This window comes from Ahaetulla prasina, chromosome 2, assembly GCF_028640845.1.
Source record: "Ahaetulla prasina isolate Xishuangbanna chromosome 2, ASM2864084v1, whole genome shotgun sequence".
Classification (NCBI taxonomy): Eukaryota; Metazoa; Chordata; class Lepidosauria; order Squamata; family Colubridae; genus Ahaetulla; species Ahaetulla prasina.
In genome coordinates this window covers 197,568,614-197,591,628 of record NC_080540.1, presented here as the reverse complement: position 1 = coordinate 197,591,628, position 23,015 = coordinate 197,568,614, and the positions used below count along the sequence as shown (strand labels likewise).

At 41.2% G+C, this 23,015-nt stretch overlaps 2 protein-coding genes across 10 annotated transcripts in view; one reads left to right on the top strand and one right to left on the bottom strand.

Annotated features, from left to right (window-relative positions):
- ANP32B (acidic nuclear phosphoprotein 32 family member B) overlaps positions 1 to 19,081 on the top strand; it is a 42,764-nt gene extending 23,683 nt beyond the window's left edge. For 3 of the 5 annotated variants that reach the window (XM_058165903.1, XM_058165902.1, XM_058165904.1), the window contains exons 3-8: positions 6,107 to 6,235; positions 7,322 to 7,559; positions 7,948 to 8,094; positions 10,255 to 10,385; positions 16,624 to 16,699; positions 17,292 to 19,081. In XM_058165903.1, coding sequence (XP_058021886.1) covers positions 6,107 to 6,235; positions 7,322 to 7,559; positions 7,948 to 8,094; positions 10,255 to 10,385; positions 16,624 to 16,699; positions 17,292 to 17,365 — 795 coding nt within the window. In that variant the 3' untranslated portion in view covers positions 17,366 to 19,081. The remainder of the gene's footprint in view (positions 1 to 6,106; positions 6,236 to 7,321; positions 7,560 to 7,947; positions 8,095 to 10,254; positions 10,386 to 16,623; positions 16,700 to 17,291) is intronic. The other 2 variants (XM_058165905.1, XM_058165906.1) reach the window with 2 other exon arrangements.
- CORO2A (coronin 2A) overlaps positions 18,839 to 23,015 on the bottom strand; it is a 67,728-nt gene continuing 63,551 nt past the window's right edge. For all 5 annotated transcript variants that reach the window (XM_058165896.1, XM_058165898.1, XM_058165897.1 and 2 more), the window contains one exon: positions 18,839 to 23,002. In XM_058165896.1, the coding sequence (XP_058021879.1) occupies positions 22,871 to 23,002 (132 nt within the window). In that variant the 3' untranslated portion in view covers positions 18,839 to 22,870. The remainder of the gene's footprint in view (positions 23,003 to 23,015) is intronic.

Here is a 23,015-nt window from a genome sequence, read left to right as displayed (position 1 = left end):
CCAATCTAGCAGTTTTAAAGCATGTAAAAAATGCAAGTAGAAAAATAGGGACCACCTTGGTGGGAAGGTAGTAGCGCTCTGGGCACCTTTGGTATTTACTCATGCCGGCTACATGACCACAGAGACATCTTCGGACAGCGCTGGCTCTTTGGCTTAGAAACGGAGATGAACACTGCCCCTAGAGCCAGAAACGACTAGCATGCATGTGCGGGGGAACCTTTACCTTTTTGTGCTCTAACTCCTGGATGCACAAACACTGGAGTCAACTTGCCTACATAATAGAAACCAGAAGATGGAAAAATGCACTCCAGACAGTCAGGTCAGCCAAGTTAAGCTTCAAGATTCTGCTCAAGTGCCTGGAGGCTGTGTGATTCAAACTATGAATTATAGAGGTTAACATTAAAATGAAATAGGTGTGTCATTCAGCTAGAGGACATGCAATATATAAGGATCTGACTTTGTACACTTAAGCAAAAGAGAACCTAAGGAGTAAGATGCACAAAACTCAATATCTGGGAACATAAATTTGCAGTGAAAATTTTATCAACAAATTTGGTATATCTGTATTTGGAAACTTTTGAAAGAGATAAGTGAAAACGAGAAGCAAAAATGTTATGAAAATGTAAAAGGAAAAAGATTGAAATGGCTTTCAGAATAAGAGAAACATGGATTAAAGAGCAACAAGAAGGACATACATTAATCAAACACCAACTTCAAAAAAAAGGTAAAGAACTATCTCAGTGAAGAGTATCAAGACATGGAAGAAATCAAGGAAAAAGAAACGTTTGTATTGTAAGAAAACCAGCGAGACTACAGAAGAGCATAGCTAAAATGAAGAATAATAACAGAAGATATACATGTGCGTAGCAATTTACAGCTAAATTATGTTGGTGTATCCTTTAGAGCCCCTTCATGGATTACTGCCTTGTCATGGCGAAGGGGCTTGTGTATCTCAATGAAGCTATGAACTATGCCATGCAGGGACACCCAAGACATACAGGTCATAGCAGAGAGCTCTGACAAAACGTGATCAATCCACTGGAGAAGGAAAGAGAATAGAATAGAATACAATTTTTATTGGCCAAGTGTGATTGGACACACAAGGAATTTGTCTTGGTGCATATGCTCTCAGTGTACATAAAAAATAAGATACCTTCATCAAGGTACAACATTTACAACACAAATGATAGTCATAGGGTACAATTTAACACTTAATGATAATCATAGGGTACAAATAAGCAATCAGGAACAATCAATATCAGTATAAATCATAAGGATTACCAGCAACAAAGTTACAGTCATACAGTCATAAGTGGAAAGAGATTGGTGATGGGAACGATGAGAAGATTAATAGTAGTGCAGATTTAGTAAATAGTTTGACAGTGTTGAGGGAATTATTTGTTTAGCAAAGTGATGGCCTTCGGGAAAAAACTGTTCTTGTGTCTAGTTGTTCTGGTGTGCAGTGCTCTATAGCATCATTTTAAGGGTAGGAGTTGAAACAGTTTATGTCCAGGATGTGAGGGATCAGTAAATATTTTCACAGCCCTCTTCTTGATTCATGCAGTATACAGGTCCTCGATGGAAGGCAGGTTGGTAGCAATTATTTTTTCTGCAGTTCTAATTATCCTCTGAAGTCTGTGTCTTTCTTGTTGAGTTGCAGAACCAAACCAGACAGTTAAAGAGGTGCAAATGACAGACTCAATAATTCCACTGTAGAACTGGATCATCAGCTCCTTGGGCAGTTTGAGCTTTCTGAGTTGGAATGGCAACCCACTCCAGTATTTTTGCCATGAAAACCCCATGGACAGTACAAAAAAGAAAAAAGATATGACGCCGGAAGATGAGCCCCTCAGGTCGGAAGGTGTCCAATATGCTACTGGGGAAGAGCGGAGGGCTAGTACTAGTAGCGCCATAAAGAATGAAGCGACTGGGCCAAAGCCGAAAGGATGCTCAGCTGTAGATGTATGTGGTGGTGAAAGGAAAGTCCGATGCTGTAAAGATTTTTTCTCTATAGGAACCTGGAATGTAAGATCCATGAATCAAGGTAAGCTGGACATGGTCAAACAAGAAATGACAAGACTGAAGATCGGCATCTTAGGAATCAGTGAACTAAAATGGACAGGAATGGGTGAATTTAATTCGGATGACCATCAGGTATACTACTGCGGGCAAGAATCCCTCAGAAGAAAGGGAGGAAAATAAAAATCCCTCAGAATAAAAGTATAGGAAAGGCAAAACTGGGATACCATCCCCAAAATGACAGAATGATCTCAGTTCAAATCCAAGGCAAACCATTCAATATCACTGTAGTCCAAGTCTATGCCCCAACCACTGGTGCTGAAGAGGATGAAATTGACCGATTCTATGAAGCCCTACAGCACCTTATAGAATTAACACCAAAAAATGATTTCCTTATCATTATGGGGGATTGGTATGCTAAAGTAGGAAGCCAAAAGATAATTGGAATATCAGGCAAGTTTGGCCTTGGAGTACAAAATGAAGCAGGGCACAGGCTGATAGAATTCTGTCAAGATAATACGATGGTCATAGCAAACACTCTTTTCCAATAACCCAAGAGACGACTCTACACATGGACATCACCAGACGGTCAACACAGAAATCAGATTGACTATGTGCTCTGCAGCCAAAGATGGAGAAGCTCTATACAGTCAGTAAAAACAAGACCAGGAGCTGACTGTGGCTCAGATCTTGAGCTTCTTGCAAAATTTAGGCTTAAATTGAAGAAAGTAGGGAAAAGCCCCAGGCCGCTCAGGTATGAACTAAATCATATCCCTGATGAATATACAGTAGAGGTGACAAATAGATTAAGGAATTAGATCTGATAGACAGAGTGCCTGAAGAACTATGGATGGAGGTTTGCAACATTGTACAAGAGGTAGCAAACCATCCCAAAGAAAAAGAAAGGCAAGAAAGCAAAATGGCTGTCTGAGGAAGCTTTGCAAATAGCTGAGGAAAAAGGGGAAGCGAAAGGCAAGGGAGAAAGAGAAAGATACAGCCAGTTGAATGCAGAATTCCAGAGAATAGCTAGAAAAGATAAGAATACATTCTTAAATGAACAGTGCAAAGAAATAGAAGAAAACAAAGAATAGGGAGGACCAGAGATCTCTTCAAGAAAATTGAAGATATGAAGGGAACATTTCATGCAAAGATGGGCATGATAAAGGACCAAAATGGCAGAGACCTAACAGAGGCAGAAGAGATTAAGAAAAGGTGACAAAATTACACAGAAGATCTATACAAGAACGAGCTCAACATCCTTGATAATCACGATAGGGTGGTCACTGCCCTGGAGCTAGACATCCTAGAATGTGAAGTCAAATGGGCCTTAGGAAATGTGAGCAACAACAAAGCTAGTGGAGGAGACAGTATTCCAGCTGAGCTATTCAAAATCTTAAACGATGCAGTAAAAGTGCTACACTCAATTTGTCAGCAAATTTGGAAAACTCAACAGTGGCCACACGACTGGAAAAGGTCAGTTTACATTCCAATTCCAAAGAAAGGCAATGCCAAAGAATGTTCAAACTATTGCACCATTGCACTCATTTCACATGCTAGTAAGTTTATGCTTAAAATCCTACAAGCTAGGCTCCAGCAATATGTGGATCGAGAACTACCAGAAGTACAGGTAGGATTTCGAAGAGGCAGAGGAACTAGAGATCAAATTGCCAACATACGCTGGATCATGGAGAAAGCTAGGAGTTCCAGAAAAATATCTACTTCTGTTTCATTGACTATGCTAAAGCCATTGATTGTGCGGATCACAACAAATTATGGCAAGTTCTTAAAGAGATGGGCGTACCAGACCATCTTATTTGTCTCTTGAGAAAGCTGTATGGGGGTCAAGAAGCAACAGTGAGAACTGGACACGGAACCACTGATTGGTTAAAAATTGGGAAAGGAGTCCAGCAAGGCTGTATACTATTGCCCTGCCTATTTAACTTATATGCAGAGCACATCATGAGAAAGGTGGGGCTGGATGAATCAAAAGTTGGAATTAAGATTGCCGGGAGAAATATCAACAACCTCAGATATGCAGATGATACCACTCTAATGGCAGAAAGCGAAGAGGAACTAAAAAGCCTCTTGATGCGGGTGAAGGAGGAGAGTGCAAAAGTTGGCTTGAAACTCAACATTAAGAAAACTAAGATCATGGCATCTGGCCCTCTCAATTCCTGGCAGATAGATGGGGAAGAAATGAAGGTAGTGACAGATTTTATTTTCCTGGGCTCCAAGATCATCGCAGATGGGGACTGCAGCCAAGAAATTAAAAGATGCTTGCTCCTGAGGAGGAAAGCCATGGCAAATCTAGACAGCGTACTAAAAAGCAAAGACATCACCCTGCCAACAAAAGTGCGTATAGTCAAGGCTATGGTTTTCCCAGTTGCAACGTATGGCTGTGAAGGTTGGACCATAAGAATGTCTGAGTGCCAAAGAATTGAGGCCTTTGAATTCTGGTGTTGGAGAAGACTCTTGCGAGTCCCTTGGACTGCAAGACAAATAAACAAGTCAGTCCTAGAAGAGATCAACCCTGACTGATCTTTAGAAGGCCAGATCCTGAAGATGAAACTGAAATACTTTGGCCACCTAATGAGAAGGAAGGACTCACTTGAGAAGAGCCTAATGCTGGAAATGATTGAGGGCAAAAGAAGAAGGGGATGACAGAGAACGAGGTGGCTGGATGGAGTCACTGAAGCAGGAGGCCTGAGCTTAAATGAACTCCAGAGGATGGTAGAGGACAGGAAGGCCTGGAGGACCGTTGTCCATGGGGTCACGATGGGTCGGACACGACTTTGCAACTAACAACAACAAATCCTTTACAGATTCATTTTATATATTACAATATTACATTTTAACTTCCTGGTCTTTGGTTGTAATAATAATTGTTTCTTCTAGAGCAGGGGTGTCCAAACTTGGTCCCTTTAAGACTTGTGGACTTCAACTCCCAGAGTTCCTCAGCCAGCTTTGCTGGCTGAGGGACTCTGGGAGTTGAAGTCCACAAGTCTTAAAGGGACCAAGTTTGGACACCCCTGTTCTAGAGCAAAGTTCATCTGATACTGAATTTCTAGTTGGGTTACACATGTTTAATAACTATTTTGCATTATTTTATGGAGTGTAATTTTTTCACTTTCATTGCCTCTCATATCACTATGACTGGATTTTACTCATAAAATTTAGGCTTGATCTAAAATGATAATTATGTTAATATTTCATATGTTGTTGAAATGGCTGTAATTCTTTTGTATCTCTTTTTGTGATATTTTATGTTGCTTTTTGATCAAAGGAACAATTTTGTTTGTCTGAGAAAGCAACTGAAGTTAAAGGAAGATAGAAAAATCATACTGAAATCCTAGACAAACAAAACTATAGAGTGACAAACATTTGTAGAGAAAGAATATGTTCAGTAACTGACTGCCTTAGAAAATGAGATACAAGAGTTGTCACTCTCAGCCCAAGCTACTCATAGTTTGTTGTTGGGATAAAGTAGTGGGAGCCCATATAAGTAATCCTGAGTTCCTGGAGAAAAGACAGATAATATAAACATCACCACAGGAGAAGAGGCAGTTAAAGTGCTACAGTTCTAACACTTTATAGAAAACAAGGTTGTTAGATCTGTCTTAGTGCAATTGCTGATAAGACATGACACTGCAAATTTGAAGCACATCTCTAAATACGTCTGTTGCAGAATAAAACCTTAAAAGAAATTGATTTAGATTTACATATCCTAATTACCCTGTTTCCCCGAAAATACGACCTACCTTGAAAACATTCCCTAGCCCAATTTTCACACCTGCGCCAAATATAAGCCATATCCCAAAAATAAGCCCTAGTTAAGCTCTCCCACTGGTTGAATAAAGTGGGACAAGGCATATGTGTATAAATCAAGCTAGGGTGGGGAATGGAGCTGCCCCCCGTACCCGCTTACCTTAGGACCGGCGCAGCCAGGCCTCCCATGTTTTTGTTAGTACTTGATAATGAAAACTGCTGGGGCTACCAATGTTATTTATACTGTATCTTTAGACTTCTTGAGTTCTAATTGCATTATTGCTAATGTGCCATTTCCCCTGTGTATCTTTTCTCATTGCAGCTTGAACTAAGTGAGAACAGAATTGCTGGAGCCCTTAACATAAAAAGCTTAGCAGAAAAACTTCCTAACCTCACACATTTAAATCTCAGTGGAAATAAACTGAAGGATATTTATACTTTGAAACCGTTGGTATGTCATTAAAATGTTATCGTATGTCTCAATGGGGTTAACAATACTAATACCAGTGGTAGATGTTGAACTCACATAAATGTGTCCAAATCATTGTCCAAATCATATGTGTTACATTTTATATGTAACTTTAAGCATTTTGAGCCTAACCCCATTTCAGGAGCTAATATCTTCGAAAGGTATGTGCTTTCCTATAGGCATAAAAAGATCCCAGTTCATCTTAAATCCAAGAAAGCATTTATACATATATGACAGTAACATTTCTTTGTCAACTGTTGGCATAATCTAAGTTAGCATTGATACAATATTTTTGTTCAAGATTATTATGTTTTCATGTCAATACATGAGGTTTCTTTCTGATTAGATGACACTCTTTGTCTGGTAGATTATAATTCTTAAATTGTTTTTTTACCTCACCAAAAATCAGAATGTTAAAGCTGCTTAGGTTAGTTGTGAAGCCAGACCACAATTATTGTTAGGAATCATCCTAAAATATTAACTCACATGGAGTAACGTATTAAAACAGGAGGGAGTTATATTTATGCACAGTCTGTTATTACTATTATCCAACCTAGAATATAAGAGTTCAGTGTGAGATAGAATGAAGTGTCCTTATGGGCAGGGAAGAAGGGACTCTTCATTTAAAAAAAAAGAAAAGTAGCGTATCAGTGAGATGGCATCACTTGATCTTGTTTTTCTTTTCACACTAAGACCAGAAGGGATCTTTAAATGAACTGAAATAGCTTTGGATTAATTCACATTGATTAAGGGAGGTTTCTTTAAAAATGTTTTATTAGTAAATGTGATAACTTATTCCTGTTATGATATTGAGTAAGTGAGAAATGTATATGTTGTTCAAAATTCAAGTCTTGTTCTTTTCAGGGATGTTAGGTTAATTACATTATGAAATCATACTTAATTTCAGAATGTCATGAAATAATACACTGTATCAGTTCAGTTCATGGCTTGTTTATCTCACTCCCCCTCCCAATCCAAACTGAAATTATGAATATATCTTGCCAGGTTTTATATGATGTCAATATATTAATGATGCTTAAAACTAACAAAAGCATATTTTTAATTCAGAAAAAGTTGGACTCTCTGAAGAGCCTTGACTTGTTCAACTGTGAAGTAACAAATCTAAATGACTACCGAGAGTGCATCTTCACACTTCTTCCACAACTCACATATCTAGATGGATATGATCAGGAAGATAAAGAGGCTTCTGATTCAGATGCTGAAGTAGATGGATATGATCAGGAAGATAAAGAGGCTTCTGATTCAGATGCTGAAGTAGATGGTTTTGATGAGGAAGATGAGGAAGGTGAGGTCAATCATATTTCTTGTAGATTGGAAAGGGTTAATTCTTGGCTCTGATCAAGGCCTAATGTAAATATGACATTTGAATCATTTGGAGCACTGCATTAAACTAATTTACCAAATTTGAAATATTCTCTGCACCATATAATGGCTATAAAAAGTCCACAAAACTGTTGAAATACCATATTTTTAAATGTAAAAAAATCAGACCAAGATAAATCACTTTGGAATTTTTCCACCTTTAATATAACACATGAGCTGTAAAATTCAACTAAAAAACAAACTGAAATCTTTTAGGGGAGAAAACAATAGAAATATACAATTAACATGGTTGCATAACTGTACATCCTTAAAATGATACTTTGTTAAAGCACCTTTTTATTTTATGACAGCATCCAGTCTTGGAGTTAGCAACCTATCAGCAGGGTACATCTTGCCTACTCTTCCTTTCAGAAGTGCTCCAAATTTGTCAGATTATGAGGGACTCTCTTGTGTGCAGCCCTATTCAGGCCTCCGCACAGATTTTCATTTGGATTCAGGTATGGGCTCTGGATGGGCCATTCTAAAATTCTGATCTAGTGAAGCCATTCTTTTGTTGATTTGGATGTATGCTTTGAGTCGTGCTGAAAGGTGAAATCTCTCTTCAGCAGAGGCCTAAAGATTTTGTGCCAAAATTGTCTGATATTTGGAGCTGTTCAAAATGAAACAGCCCCAGTTCCAAATGAAAAAAGCAGCCCAAAGCATAATAGAATAGAATAGAATTTTATTGGCCAAGTGTGATTGGACACACAAGGAATTTGTCTTGGTGCATATGCTCTCAGTGTACATAAAAGAAAAGATACGTTCATCAAGGTACAACATTTACAACACAATTGATGATCAATATATCAATATAAATCATAAGGATTGCCAGCAACAAGTTATAGTCATACAGTCATAAGTGGAAAGAGATTGGTGATGGGAACTATGAAACGATTAATAGTAGTGCAGATTCAGTAAATAGTCTGACAGTGTTGAGGGAATTATTTGTTTAGCAGAGTGATGGCCTTCGGGAAAAAACTGTTCTTGTGTCTAGTTGTTCTGGTGTGCAGTGCTCTATAGCGTCGTTTTGAGGGTAGGAATTGAAACAGTTTATGTCCAGGATGCGAGGGATCTGCAAATATTTTCACGGCCCTCTTCTTGATTCGTGCAGTATACAGGTCCTCAATGGAAGGCAAGTTGGTAGCATGCTACCGTCACTATGTTTCACTGTTAATATGATGTATTTTTGGTGATACACAGTATTGTTGTTTTGCCAAATATACTTTTTGGATTTATGGCCAAAAAGTTCAACCTTGATCTCATCAGATTATAACACGTTTTCCCATATGCTTTTGTCAGACTTGTAGATTTTTGCAAAATGTAGCTGGGATTGGATGTTTTTCTTTTTAAGAAAAAGCTTCCGTCTTATCACCCTACCCCACAGACCAAACATATAAAAATACACGAAATTGTTGTCACATGTGGTACAAAACTAGTACTTGCCAAAAATTCCTGCAGGTCCTTTAATATTGGTGCGGGCCTCTTGGCAGCCTCTAGAACCAGTTTTCTTCTTGTTTTTTCATCATTTTGGAGGAACATCCAGTTCTGGCTAATGTCACTGCTGTGCCATATTTTCTCAATTTGTTGATGACTATCTTCATGATGTTCCATGGTTCCATGATTTATTTTGGTCTGATTTTTTCACATTTCAAAAACCTGGCATTTTAACAAGGGTATGTAGATTTTTTTGTATCCACTGTATTTGAATCAAAAATATTTATGTCAGCTGAGAAAGATCAGTTTTAAAGCATAGAATAACTATTATGGTTTGTATGATATATCACAAAATACACCAATTTCCAAGAAGAAAAGCTGGAATGTGATATTCCCCTTTATCGTCTTTACCTGATTGTATGGTTGTAATCTCAATTTACTGTTTTCTCAATAGGTGGGCAAAGGATTGTTTAAATAAAATTAACATTGGGGCATGGAGCCTGGTTGGTGCCTAGTGAGATTTCTAGGGATACATCGACACTCAGCGGGATAACATTGGGGATCCAGATCCTAATATATTAAGGAATCTGTACTAATATATATTGGCATCCTTCAGTCTCAAAAGACTATAGTATCGTGCTCTGGAAACAGCATCAAGTGTGGCTAAAAAGGCCAATTCGAGAGTGGCAATCCCTTCCACACTGAGGGCAGATACATTCTGTCCCCTGCCCAGATCCCAGATTTTGCTGGTTCCGGGACTGCCTCTTTGCCTCAACCTGCTGAACAAGTGTCTCTTTGAATTGGAGAAGGCCATGCTGCGTCTTTAGCCTCCAAGCTGAATGATCGGAGGTCAAGGTTTTTCAGTTGTTAATGTCCATTCCCAGGGCCTTTAGGTCCCTCTTGCAGATATCCTTATATCGCAGCTGTGCTCTCCCTCTGAGGCGCTGTACTAATATAGCAAACTGTTGTAATCGATTGCAAATTATTAGCTCATCTTTTAGACTAACATTTTAAACTCATGCCTTTTATACTGCTTAATTTATAAATTGCAAGTCTGGATATAATTTATGAAACGTTGGTCGATATCAGTATATGCTCTTTTTACCAGTTGTTCATAGGATAATATATTACTGTGATTTTATGACAGCTTCCCTATTTGATATATATAAAACTCTTCTTCTCAGATGATGATGATGATGACGACGATGACATATATGAGGATGAGGACGAAGACGAGGATGGCGAATGGGATTCATTTTATGATTTGTTTGAGTATGAAGGAAGACAAGATGAAGAAGATGAAATTAGTGGAGAGGTTGGTTTAAAATATTGTTTTCTCTTTACTCTTCTACTCCTCTTTACTTCATATCCTCCAGCCTCTCGGAGAAGGTCAGCCTTTTATATGGGCCTGGCCTCTTGGGGGGATAAGGCTGGAGAGACCTGGCCTCTGGGGTGGTTAGGATTTATTCCTGGCCATGTCTGGAGGGGGTTGTTGGAGGTTTGCGGGGAGATGATGGAGGCATTCCGGAGCAGTTCCCCTGTAACCAGTCTGTGGTTGTGACTGTGATAACATCATCCATGCCCCCCTCGGCCTTTTTGGGACTTCTTTGGCCGTTTTTGGTCCTATTAGGACTTTTTGGGGGAGACAATGGGACTTATTTGGGGACAGAGGAAGACGGAGGAGGATGTGCCCAAGGACTGGAGTGCCATCTCCCCTCACCCCCGGTTCCAGGATGTTTTGGACTATACACTCGACAGAATACCACCTAGATTGTCATTTGGTGCCTATCGCTGTTCCATTCTGCGTCCGTCCTCATTCTGGACTAGTACCATCTGCTACCACCTGCCATTCGGAGATGGAGCTTTTGTTTTTGCCGATTCTTAGTCTCAGCTGCTACGCGCTATACTCATGAGGAACTCTTGCGCCTGCAGGTGCCCCCGCCTGCAGGAATGGCCCTCCTCACTACCGAGGGCCGGCCTCCATGACGGGTCTTGGGACCCACAGAGGTGGCATCACGAAAAGAAGAGCTTGTGGGGTTTTTAGAGAGGAACTTTTAAGGGGTGGGAGGGTAAGGGCGGGCAATGGGGTAACCCGTCGGGTAAGGGGCCAGTCTCTGCACATGCTCATGGCGGTCTTTCTTTATCAGGTTCGGAGGTTATGGGGTGGAGGCGTTCCTATTGATGAGGGTGGTTCTATTGACACGGTAAGTGGGAGAGGCAGATATGGCGGGCGAGGGTCATACCAAGTTTCGGGAGCGCGTGCTCGATGTCTGAAAGCGATCACGCTCCGACCCTTGGACTTCTCCCGTTCCCGGATGGTCAGGATCCTCAGAGCCGGGCCTTGGTTGATGTTGTGCAATGCTCGGTCCGTGGTGAACAAAGCCCCTTGTTTGTGATCTTATTCAGGGGTTCGCGGACCTTATAGGCATTACGGAGACCTGGTTGGGCACGGAAGGGGTGTGCCCTCGTGGAGATGTGCCCGCCGGGTTTCCGTGCATTCCATCAACCGAGGGCCCAGGGTAGGGGTGGTGGGGTGGCGGTTGTGATTAGAGAGAGTCTAGAGCCGAGGGAGACCACTGTGCCTCAGATTGCCGGGTGCGAATCCCTCTTTGTGAGATGGGGTGTCAGATGGGTTTGCTGATCGCGTACCTGGCTCCTTGCTACGTGACAGCTGCCCTGCCCGAGCTCCTGGAGGTGCTGGCCGGGGTGGCAGTTGAGACCCCCAGACTTTTAGTCATGGGGGACTTTAACTTGCCATCTTCCGGCCCGTCATCGACAGCGGCTCGGGAGTTCACGGCTTCCATGACGGCCTTGGACCTGACCCAGGTAATTGGTGGCCTTACTCACATTGGGGGTGGCACTCTGGACCTGATTTTTCTCTCTGGTCAGTGGTTGAGAGATCTGGACTTAAAGGAAATAGTCACTGAACCTTTGTCATGGTCAGATCACTCTCTTCTTCGCCTGGACTTTCTGACCGCCATTCACCACCGCAGGGAGACGGAGCCGATTCGTTGGTTCTGTCCCAGGCGCCTGATGGACCCGGATGGGTTCCGGACGGAGCTTGGGCCATTTCCTGAGGGTCTGGCTCACGGCTCGGCCGAGGAACTTGTTGCGGCCTGGGAACGGGCCGCGCGGGGCCTTAGACCGAGTCGTGCCTTTGCGGCCTCTGACCCGGCGCAGGGCCCAACCGGCTCCTTGGTTCTCCGAGGAGCTGAGGGGATGAAGCGCCGGAGAAGACACCTAGAGAGTTCCTGGAGGTCTGGCCGTTCGAAGCTGATCGGACACTAGTGAAGTCCTATACTAGGACTTACCTAGTGGCATTGAGGAAGCGAGGCGTAGCTACGCCTCCTCCCTCATTGCATCGGCAGATAACCGCCCGCCGCCCTGTTTGGTGACTCGCTCCCTCCTTCATCAGGGGAGCGGGATGACCCGCTGCAGGGACGGGCTGAGGAGTTTAACGGTTATCTATACGATAAAATCGCTCAGCTCGGGATGGTCTGGACCAAGATTGTGGTGAGGCGGGTGAGACGCTCGAGGGTGGTCTTGGCGACATTATTTGGGATGAGTTTGACCCTGTGGCTCCCGAGGACATGGACAGGTTGCTGGGTAGGTTGAATGCCACCACGTGTTTATTGGACCCGTGCCCCTCCTGGCTGGTGCTGGCCACTCGGGAGGTGACACGAGGCTGGCTCCAGGCGATTACGATCGCTTCTTTGGTGGAGGTGTCTTCCGGCCGCCTTGAAAGAGGCGGTGGTGAGGCCCTCCTTAAGAAGCCTTCCTGGACCCGGCTGTTTTAGGTAATTATCGTCGGTCTCCAACCTTCGCTGCGGCGAAGGTTGTAGAGAGTATGGTGGCATATCAGCTTCCCTTGCACCTGGATGAAACTGTCTATCTAGACCCGTTCCAGTCCGGTTTCCGACCGGTTACAGCACGGAGACGGCTTTGGTCGCGTTGGTAGATGATCTCTGGAGGGCCAGGGATAGGGGTTGTTCCTCTGCCCTGGTCCTATTAGACCTCTCAGCGGCTTTCGATACCATCGACCATGGTATCCTGCTGCGCCGGGTGGGGGGGATGGGGGTGGGAGGGACCGTTTACGGTGGTTCTCCTCCTATCTCTCCGACCGGTCGCAGTCGGTGTTGACAGGGGGGCAGAGGTCGTCCCCGAGGCGCCTCACTTGTGGGGTGCCGCCGGGGTTGGTTCTCTCGCCCCCTCTGTTTAACCTCTACATGGATCCGCTGGGTGAGATCATCAGTGGTTTCGTGTGAAGTATCAGCTGTATGCGGATGATACTCAGCTGTATTTTTTCACACCGAACCACCCCAACGGTTATCAAGTGCTGTCCCGGTGTCTGGAGGCCGTACGGGTCTGGATGGGGAGAAACAGGCTCAAGCTCAATCCCGCCAAGACAGAGTGGCTGTGGATGCCGGCATCCCGGTACAGTCAGCTAAATCCGCGGCTGAACATCGGTGGCGAGTCATTGGCCCCGATGGAGAGGGTCCGCAACTTAGGCGTCCTCCTGGATGAACGGCTGTCTCTAGAAGAGCATTTGACGGCCGTCTCCAGGAGAGCGTTCTACCAGGTTCGCCTGGTCGCCAGTTGCGCCTTTCTGGCCCGGGATGCCCTATCCACGGTTACTCACGCACTCGTGACGTCTCGCCTGGATTACTGCAATGCTCTCTACATGGGGCTCCCCTTGAGGGGCATCCGGAGGCTACAGTTAGTCCAGAATGCAGCTGCGCGGGTGATAGATGGAGCTCCTCGTGGCTCCCATATGACACCTATCCTGCGCAGACTGCACTGGCTTCCTGTGGCCTTCGGGTGCGCTTCAAGGTTTTGGTGACCACCTTTAAAGCGCTCCATGGCATTGGGCGGGTTATTTACGGGACCGCCTACTGCGACCGAATACCTCCCACCGTCCGTGCGCTCTCACAGAGAGGGTCTCCTCAGGGTGCCGTCAGCGAGGCAATGTCGTCTGGCGGCGCCCAGGAAGGGCCTTCTCTGTGGGGGCTCCCACCCTCTGGAATGATCTACCCCCCGGACTTCGTCAGCTTTCGGACCTTCGGACCTTCCGCCGCGGGCTTAAAACATACTTATTTAATTGTGCAGGACTGAGCTAGATTTTAAATTTTGGGTTTTAAATTGGGTTTTATTTCTATTTTTAATTGGACGGGCTTTAGAATAAGTTTTTTAAATGTTTTATATTGTATTTATATTCTATTTATCTGTTTTTAGTGCCTGTAAACCGCCCTGAGTCCCTTGGGAGATAGGGCGGTATATAAATACGATTAAACAAACAAACAAACAAACTCTGTAGTAAATTTTTTATGCTTATTTATCAAATTACAAGAAGAGTAGCTATTCTTATTAGTACTAATACTACTACAAGCATAACATTGCACCCCAAATGGTTCTGAGCTACTTACAACAATCGAACAGAAATTACAATAAAATCATTGAAACATAAAAGTTAGATGGCAAGTATCTCCCTTACCAAATGCCTGGATGAAGAGCCACATCTTCACAGCTCTTTTAAAGCAGGTGTGTCAAACTCAAGGTCCGTGGGCCAAATTTGACCCGCTGGTTGCTTAGACCTGGCCCACAGAGCCACCTTGGAAACAAGCCAAGGACCAGTCCGTTGTGCCTTTGCCAGCGAAAATGGAGTGTGGGGGGGCTGTGTGTAGCCCCACAAGCTCTATTTTTGCTGGCAAAAAGCTAGCAAAACAAACTGAAAGCAAAACAAAACAAAAGGAGAAATGTTTCCCCTTTTGCATTTGAGCATGCAAGAAGGGACAGGAAAGGAGAAAGGGAAAGAGGAAAGACAAAAAGAAGGAAAGATGGGAAGAGAGCAAGGAAGGAAGGAAAAAGAAGGAAGAGGGAAGGAAAAGGAAGGAGAGTTAGTGAGTGAGGGTCTGAGGGAATTTCTGCCTTAGCACTTGGCTGCCACAGGTGCCACTGACGAGTGATGTCAAGCTGGCCCCTCCCCTCCCCAAGGTCAAACACAACCCTGATGTGGCCCTAAATGAAATTGAATTTGACACCCCTGTTCTAAAACAGCAGTAGAGTGGGGATCATCTGTATTTTGAGTGGAACCTTGTTATAGAGGACAAGCACTGCTATAGAAGGTGCTCTTCTGAGGTCCCAATAGGTGGATCAGTGGAACCTGGAGAATGGTCACCTGAAGGATCAAAACCGGGCAGATGCTATGGGAGTCAGGTAGTCCTTCAAGTAACCAGATCTACACCATGTAGAGCTTTATAGGGTTTTTTATATAGAGAGCGAGCCAGTACCTTGAATCGTGACCAGAAGCAAACTGGCAACCAGTGCAACTCACAGAGTAGATGTGTTAACATTGGCATACCAATATTTGCCCTGTACTGCTCACACTGGATTCTGGACCAGTTCAAGCTTATTAGTAGTCTTCAAGGGCAGTCCTATATAATGTGTTACGTTAGTAAAATATTTGTTGCATGAATCAAAGGCAAGGTGACGTGTCCCTAGGTGACTTATCTGAAGGACTCCCTGATCTAGGAAAATTAGCAACTGGTACCCCGATGCATTTATGTAAAGCCTTCATGATCACAGCTGCCACTTGCTCTTCAGGCAGGCGCTGCAAGTACAGGAAGGCATGCAGATTGTGCACCAACTTCAAGGGGAAGTACTACCCCATCCAAAATTAGAGAAGGAATACTTCCAGATCTGGTTGGCTCAAACACCTACTACAGCCACTCAGTCTTGGTAAGATTGAGTCATGGCAGACATAGTTCCTCCCCTTCCAAACACAAAACAGCTTGCAGTCACTGGAACAGAACTTTGACAGCCTTACTTGGCTGGTCTGGGGTCAAAAGATATACAGGTAGTCCTCGATGTACGATCACAATTGAGCCCAAAATTTCTGTTGTTAAGCGAGACAGTTAATTTTTCTCCATTTTACGACTTCTTGCCACAGTTGTTAAGTGAATCACTGCAGTTGTTAAATTAGTAACACAGTTGTTGCTTCCCCATTGACTTTGCTTGTCAGGTTACAGAAGTGATCACATGACAGGACATTGCAACTGTCATAAATATGAATCAGTTATCAAGCATCCAAATTTTGATCACATGATTTTGGGAATGCTGCAACGGTCGTAAGTGTGAAAAACGGTCATAAGTCACTTTTTTCAGTACCATTGTAACTTCAAATGGTCACTAAATGAACTATTGTAAGTCGAGGACTACTTGTAATAGGGTATCATCAGTATAACAATACTAAAATCAACCAATCCCCCACCCACCCTGGTTCATGTAGATAAGGAACAAACTGATGCCTGAGCAGCTGAAATAATGAACCTTGGGGGTTTTTTTTCTGTTTATGTTCTCATTGGTTGCTACTAACATGGTACCATGGTAGCAACTAGCATGGTAACATGGTAGCAAACAATTGAAGGCTGGATTACAATACATTAGCATCAGTGTTTTTCTAAAAAGTTCTGCCCACTAAGCAGAAAATGGGAAGCAGATATGATAACAGGAGCAAAGGTATTTACTATCTAAGGCAAACCTATTACTGTTTTTAGGAGGAAAAGGTTGCCAATGACAGTGAAGAAGATGAAGAAGATGATGACGACGACGATGACGATGAAAAGGAAGAAGGTATGTGTAAATTTTTATGCCAGTCTTTTTATTTTTGAAACTTTCAGGAACGCAAAATAAAAGTACTGATAAAAGTGAAATAACTCTGCAAGTTTGGAAGATGATAATAACGATGATTTGTTGGCCATTCAATACTGGAATGCACCCCATTTCCATTTGTTTGGTGACCATTATGGAGACTCTGGGGAAAAAATAGACCTACACTCAGTCCCAAAAATTCTAGCTGTTTCAACATCTTTATGGTCATGATTGTGATCTGGCTGCCCAGCTTGTAGTGAGCTTGGTCACCTGCCATTGTCATTGTGACCATCCCTGCTGGATTCCAGAAGCAGTCATTCCTAGCACAACTGTATAAAACAATATGTACCATTAGCTGCTTTTCTATATGTAGAGATGATTAAAAAAAACTTTCAGGTATTTTTAATTAAAATGATTACTACATCAATCGGCATGATCAGTGATAAACAATTTTGGGAGGTTTCTAAAACTTTTCCTTTGTGGAGCCTGTAATAGGCTTGTTGGATAATTTAACTGAATGTACTGTATGTTCTTGGACTAGTCGTTATGGAATAATTTCTCTCTTCTTCTGCAGATGAAGAAGAGAATAAGAAAGGTGAAAAGCGAAAAAGAGAAACAGATGATGAAGGAGAGGAAGATGATGATTAAAATCTTCTGTGTCTCCAAAGGACTGTTCAGTATTTCTTGGGGTACCCCTTGGATGATCTGTGACTTGAGGAGCACGTGTGACGCACCTGTAGTTCTCCCCCTCCAAGCGCAGCACTCAAAAAAGCCAAAGAGTCGGCTATTCCTGTGACATTCCATTGTACCCTGCAACTGATTTCTCCAGGTGGTTACAGACCTAGCCTTCTTGGGCTAGCACCTTCACTTCTCCTCTTGGGAGTTCCCAGGACGTCATCTCTTCCCATTGCCCTAGCAAGAACAAGCGTGATGGGCCATTCCTGGCTATAGGGGCTCCACACCACCCACGGACTATATTTCCCTTTTTAATCTCTGTGCAACAAGGCTTTGTAAATAGAGTCCTGAAGTTTTGGGGACTGCTCTTCATGCTTTGCTTTCCCTGCCTTCTTTTTCCTTTTCTAAGCCGTTGGATATTTTTTACATTAGGATGTTTTATGCAACAACAGAAAAAGTATTTTTAAGAACTTGAATTAAATAAACGTTATTTGATAAACTATAATCTTGCAGTTATTATATTCAGAGAGGTTTGAAAATGTGCCTTTTTTTTTTTAAACTTTAGTAGTCAGGGTTGTGAATATTCTGCACTTGTGAAATAAAACAGAATCTAGATTCTATGATCTATAAAGGTTGTTTAGATTAGGTAATTTATTTTGCTATGCAAGTAAATAACCTGGAAGCCCTGCTTCATCTTTCTCCCCAGCTTCACAGGTTGCTTTGTTAGTACAATTCACAACATAAGTAAATTTAGAAACCTTTGACTTTTGAAGTTAATGTGCTTCCGGGTTGTGAGTGACCAGTACCAGGCTTGGAAGATTTTAGCTATTCACAGGTTTTTATCTCAATGTCTTACTTATTCAGATATTATTTGTAGCCAATGACATATTTTTAGCTACTTTGCATAAGTATTTCAAATAGCAGAATACTTTTCCATTAATTATCACCTTTCTTCAGCATATCCCAATAGCGACCATCTCCATTACTATACTTGCAGTGGTCATAAAAGCTTTTTTTGCAAAGCCATACTAACATTATAATCCTATGCATATAGGATAATAGTAGCTGTTATTGTGCCCAGAGGAATTAGCTGCCATGTGTAAAGGATTCTGGCTTAATGTCCATGTTTCAATATTTGATAGATATAATACACTCAGTAGTAGCACTTGGTTGGTAATGTTCAATTATGGTAATGATCAAAAGGTGAATTTTGGAATCTGTTTAAATGAAATATCAGAGGATGTATTTCTAAAGTTTCTTTAAATAGTTTTTGCAATCCTGCCAATTAGCAATTTTGTTGTAAGGGAAGGTTCTAATTCCAGCCTTACTAAAAAGCCATTTGACTGAATTTCAGCTTTAAGGGAAAAAGAGACAGATTAAAACTGTTGAGGTATCACTTATGGCATGTGTGATTAAACAATAGTAAAATGATCTTGTAGACTAGTAACTGGATTTACCATAGTTACATGGTTGGTATAAGTATTAAAAATGCTTAGCTTTTCCAAGAATGTTCCTTGTATTTATTAAGTATAAGTTTTGTCATTCTTTCATATGGGGGATATGTCCCCAATGGCATTTCAGTTTCCTTGCTTTTAAATCACTGTAATAGAAAAAAATACCACCACACATATATCTTTAAATATAGTTAGGCGCTATTTAATAAAGCATAATCAGTTTGTCATCACTGTATATAGATTTTTCTTTTCTTTCCCTCTGCCTCAGAAAGCATACATGACTAAAATTTTGTACTATTTCAAAAGTGTTTTTAAAAACAAGAGTAATTTTTAAAAATAACTTTCAAGTGCTAATTTGTTTTATACAAGTTTCTTGGTAAACAGAACAAAAAGCAGAATATATATATTTATACACACATTTTTCAAGTAGATTTGGGATTTTTCAGTCCCTTTGATAAATGGCTAACATTGATCAAAGCAATACATAAAAATATGCAAAATAATAATAATCAAAAAGCACACTTTAGAAGTGCATTTTGAACCCTCTCCCTTTATCTTAAGCTGACAAATACTTTAAATAATTTATTTGCCTGTAAACAAGATAAAAGAGACAAATTCCCAAATTGCAAGTGATCGTCCTTCTTAATCCAAGAATGTATTTTACCCTTTTGTTTCCCTAACTGGCAGCATTTCTACTTTTGCAACAAAATGTTGCATCGGTAGTTTCTCTCTATCAGTTCATAATGTATCAATAACAAAAGATGGACTCATACCAATTAGTTGTTTAATCTACATTCAGTCCTATTTTCCAAAAATACAAAGCAGGGGTAGATTTTACCATCTATCCAAGATTAGCTACAGAAAATCGTAATTCTATTATTGTCAGCCCTACAAGGTAGCCCAAATCAGGAAACTGACCTCACAGGAAGGTTGCAGCTATATTTGTGATTAGCCTATAGTAGTAGAATCTTGTAATTCTGATTGTGTTTTATCCCTCTTTGCTTAGATAACGGTTCTTGCCTCTTTTCCCCAAAATCATTATGCTCCAAATTTTAATTTAAAGACATGTTATAATTCATCTGGCTAATCTAAATAATTGGAATAGTTTTAATATCTTGATCACAACTGTAACATATGCAAACATACCAGTTGTTTTAAAGGGTACTAATTAAAATCCCATGAGCATTTAATACCAATTACTGGTATTATTACAGAGGGCAATTCATTTTATATGCATGGTAAATATAGAAGTTCCATTATGTACCATTGCGAATACTTCTTTAAAATCATATTTAAGCAACGCCAACTGTAACACTGGGTTATAGCATCTGAAATCTTGGAATTTCTTCCCAGTACATATTAATTTAACCCAAAATCATGACTGGGGTGTTCATTAAATCCAAAACTGACATAAATTATGCAAATGATATAAAATACTTCTATCACTACCTATGTCAGTAGTCTCAAGAGCCTACAGGAATAATTCTTTCATTCTTTGAAATCCAAACACAAATCTGGTCTGTTGTATCCAAAATCCATTAAATGAGAGTGTGTAAAATTGACAAAGAAAATAGCTGTTTGTATGTAGAAAAGTCATTTTTGCAGAGTTGAATTGAATTGAGAGTCGTCCCTATCCAGTCAAATGAGATCTGAATAGTACAATCCCGAAAAAAAAAAAATCAGCTTCTGCTATATAGGTATTCTTCCACTTACAACCACAATAGAGCCCAAAATTGCTTATGATCTTGTCACAGTGGTTAAGTGAATCACTCCAGTTGTTAGTAAGTTAGTAACAAGGTTGTTAAATAAAATTGGCTTCCCCAATGACTTTGCTTGTCAGTAGGTCACAAAAGGTGACCCCATGACACCGGGACACTGCAAACATCCTAAATGCATACCAGTTGCCAAGCGCCCGAATTCTGATCACGTGTCCATGGAGATGCTGCAATGGTCTTGTGACAAATGGTCATAAGTCCATTTTTTCAGTGCTGTTTATAACTTTCAATAGTCACTAAATGAAGTTGTAAGTTGAGGACTTCTTGTATGTACATATTGGCTATGAGATGGGTTCTTGCTCAAAAAAGCAATGAGGAAATGAGGAGGAATAGTATAGAAAAAAATATGGAAAAGAAAAAGACATGTTTGGGCATGTCTTCAGAGCTGAAGAAGCTTCTTGGATGAGAAGCGAAATGTCTTCAAAGAAAAACCAGAAAGTCCAGTTGCCTCTTGAAAAAGCACCTTTGGGACACAATTGCTTGGGCAATTTTATCAATCCAGTAGGCCAGCGGCCTCCAACCTTTTGGGCACCAGGGACCAGTTCTGTGGAGAGATTTTTCTGTGGACCAGAGGGAGTATGGTTTCGTGTGCTGCCTGCATCCCGCAGATGGGGCTTCGTTTGTGTGGCCCAGTTTCGGTTGGGGACCCCTGCACTAGGGAATGTTACAATTTAATGATGGATTAAAAGAAATGATTTAATTTTGATCTTAAAGGAAAAAGAGGGTAAAAGAGAACTCTAAGAGGAAAAAAAATGTTAAGTCATAAAACACAGAAGCAGTACAGAGGATGGGTGAACGGGCATTTGTATTAAATATTTATACAAGATTCCTCAGTTTGATTACAGCTCAGTCTTCTGGTATTCTCACTTATCAATTCCTGTTTTTTGGAATTTTCTTAAATCCTGCACAAATATCTTAACCCAAACTATAAAAGTAGTTGTATTTTACAATTTTATTATGACTGGTGCAGCTTTAGGTATGTTTTTTTTTCCTTCAAATTTTCCAACTATTTTGTACATGAACATTTTCAGCATTCACGATTAAGGAGAAACTTATGTTAGCAAAAGGCATCTACCTCCCTCCATCTTGGGCTTCATAATCTTTGGAGTAGTTGATCCTGCTCGCAAACAATTGTCGGTGGCAGTGCTTTGCATAGTCTATCATAGAAATCAGCAAGGAAACAAATATGAAACATCAGGTGAAATATTAGTCATAGGCATCAAACCAAAATGAAAAGTGAAAAAAAAGTATTGCAATTTGACAGTTGTGGAAATTTTGCTTCTGATAAACAGGATGATAGATTATCAGAATTAAGTAAAAGTTTCTTCACACTTCTAGACACTGAATTGTAATATACCTATAAGATGTGGTACAACACTCAAGAGTAATAAAGGAGGAAAGAATCGGTGAGTAGAAAATTCAGCGCTGGACAATTGGAAGAAAGCCATCTTAAGAGCATTAGTAATTTAAACACCTAGTTGATTTAAGGCATGAAGTGATCCTCGGAGATTATGGGTAGAGATGGAAGACACATTGACTTGGGCTACAGAAGCCTTCCACTCTGGCTCTGATAAAACCACTTCAGCAGCAGCAGTCTTATTTTCTCCATCTCAAATAAAGAGCATTCATTTCCAAAGCTTGGCTCTCAGAAACATGACTTCCTTTTTAAATTAATGACACCTATTTCTTTGGTCCTTACCTCTTCGGCATAAATATAATTTTAGAAGAAGATGACTCATAAAACTAAAAGAAGGTGATGATTTCAATTCCCACATAAACTCTCCTTGGTTCTAGGAAACAAAACTAATTCAGTGCAAAATCATTCTGATCCATCCAAGAATGCAGAACAAAAAGAATCCTGAACAACTCCTATTTGGTTCATCACCATGTGAAAGAGTTGAATGCTAAACAGCCTGAAAGTCCAAGCAACCATATTTCCAAGTTGTCTACTGGGGACTGAAAGGATGTTCATACCCAGGCAAGTCAGTCAGCCTTCCACTTTGAAGCACCTCCAACTGAGTTATTATGGGACTACTTTGAAACATGGATTTTCCTGCAAAGAATGAGTCTGATAAATAGAGCACCACAAAAACCCCCAGTAACTTTCAGCAAATTCCAGTTTGCAGGATATGGGCACTCAAGGTAGGCAATAACTTGCCAATAAATCTGAAATTCTCCTTCTAATGTATAATCTCCAAAATATAGTGATTTCTGGCAGCATCTGTTCTGAGACTCCAAACGATAGCCTGTCAGAATCGGCGAGAATCTACATGACGGTTTTTGATCTCAAGCTGTAACTGTTTGATCTGAATATCCCGCTGAATCAGCACTTCACGGAGCCGCCGAATTTCTTCTTGCTGTCGATAAAACATCTGTAGCAGCTGGAAAGTAAAG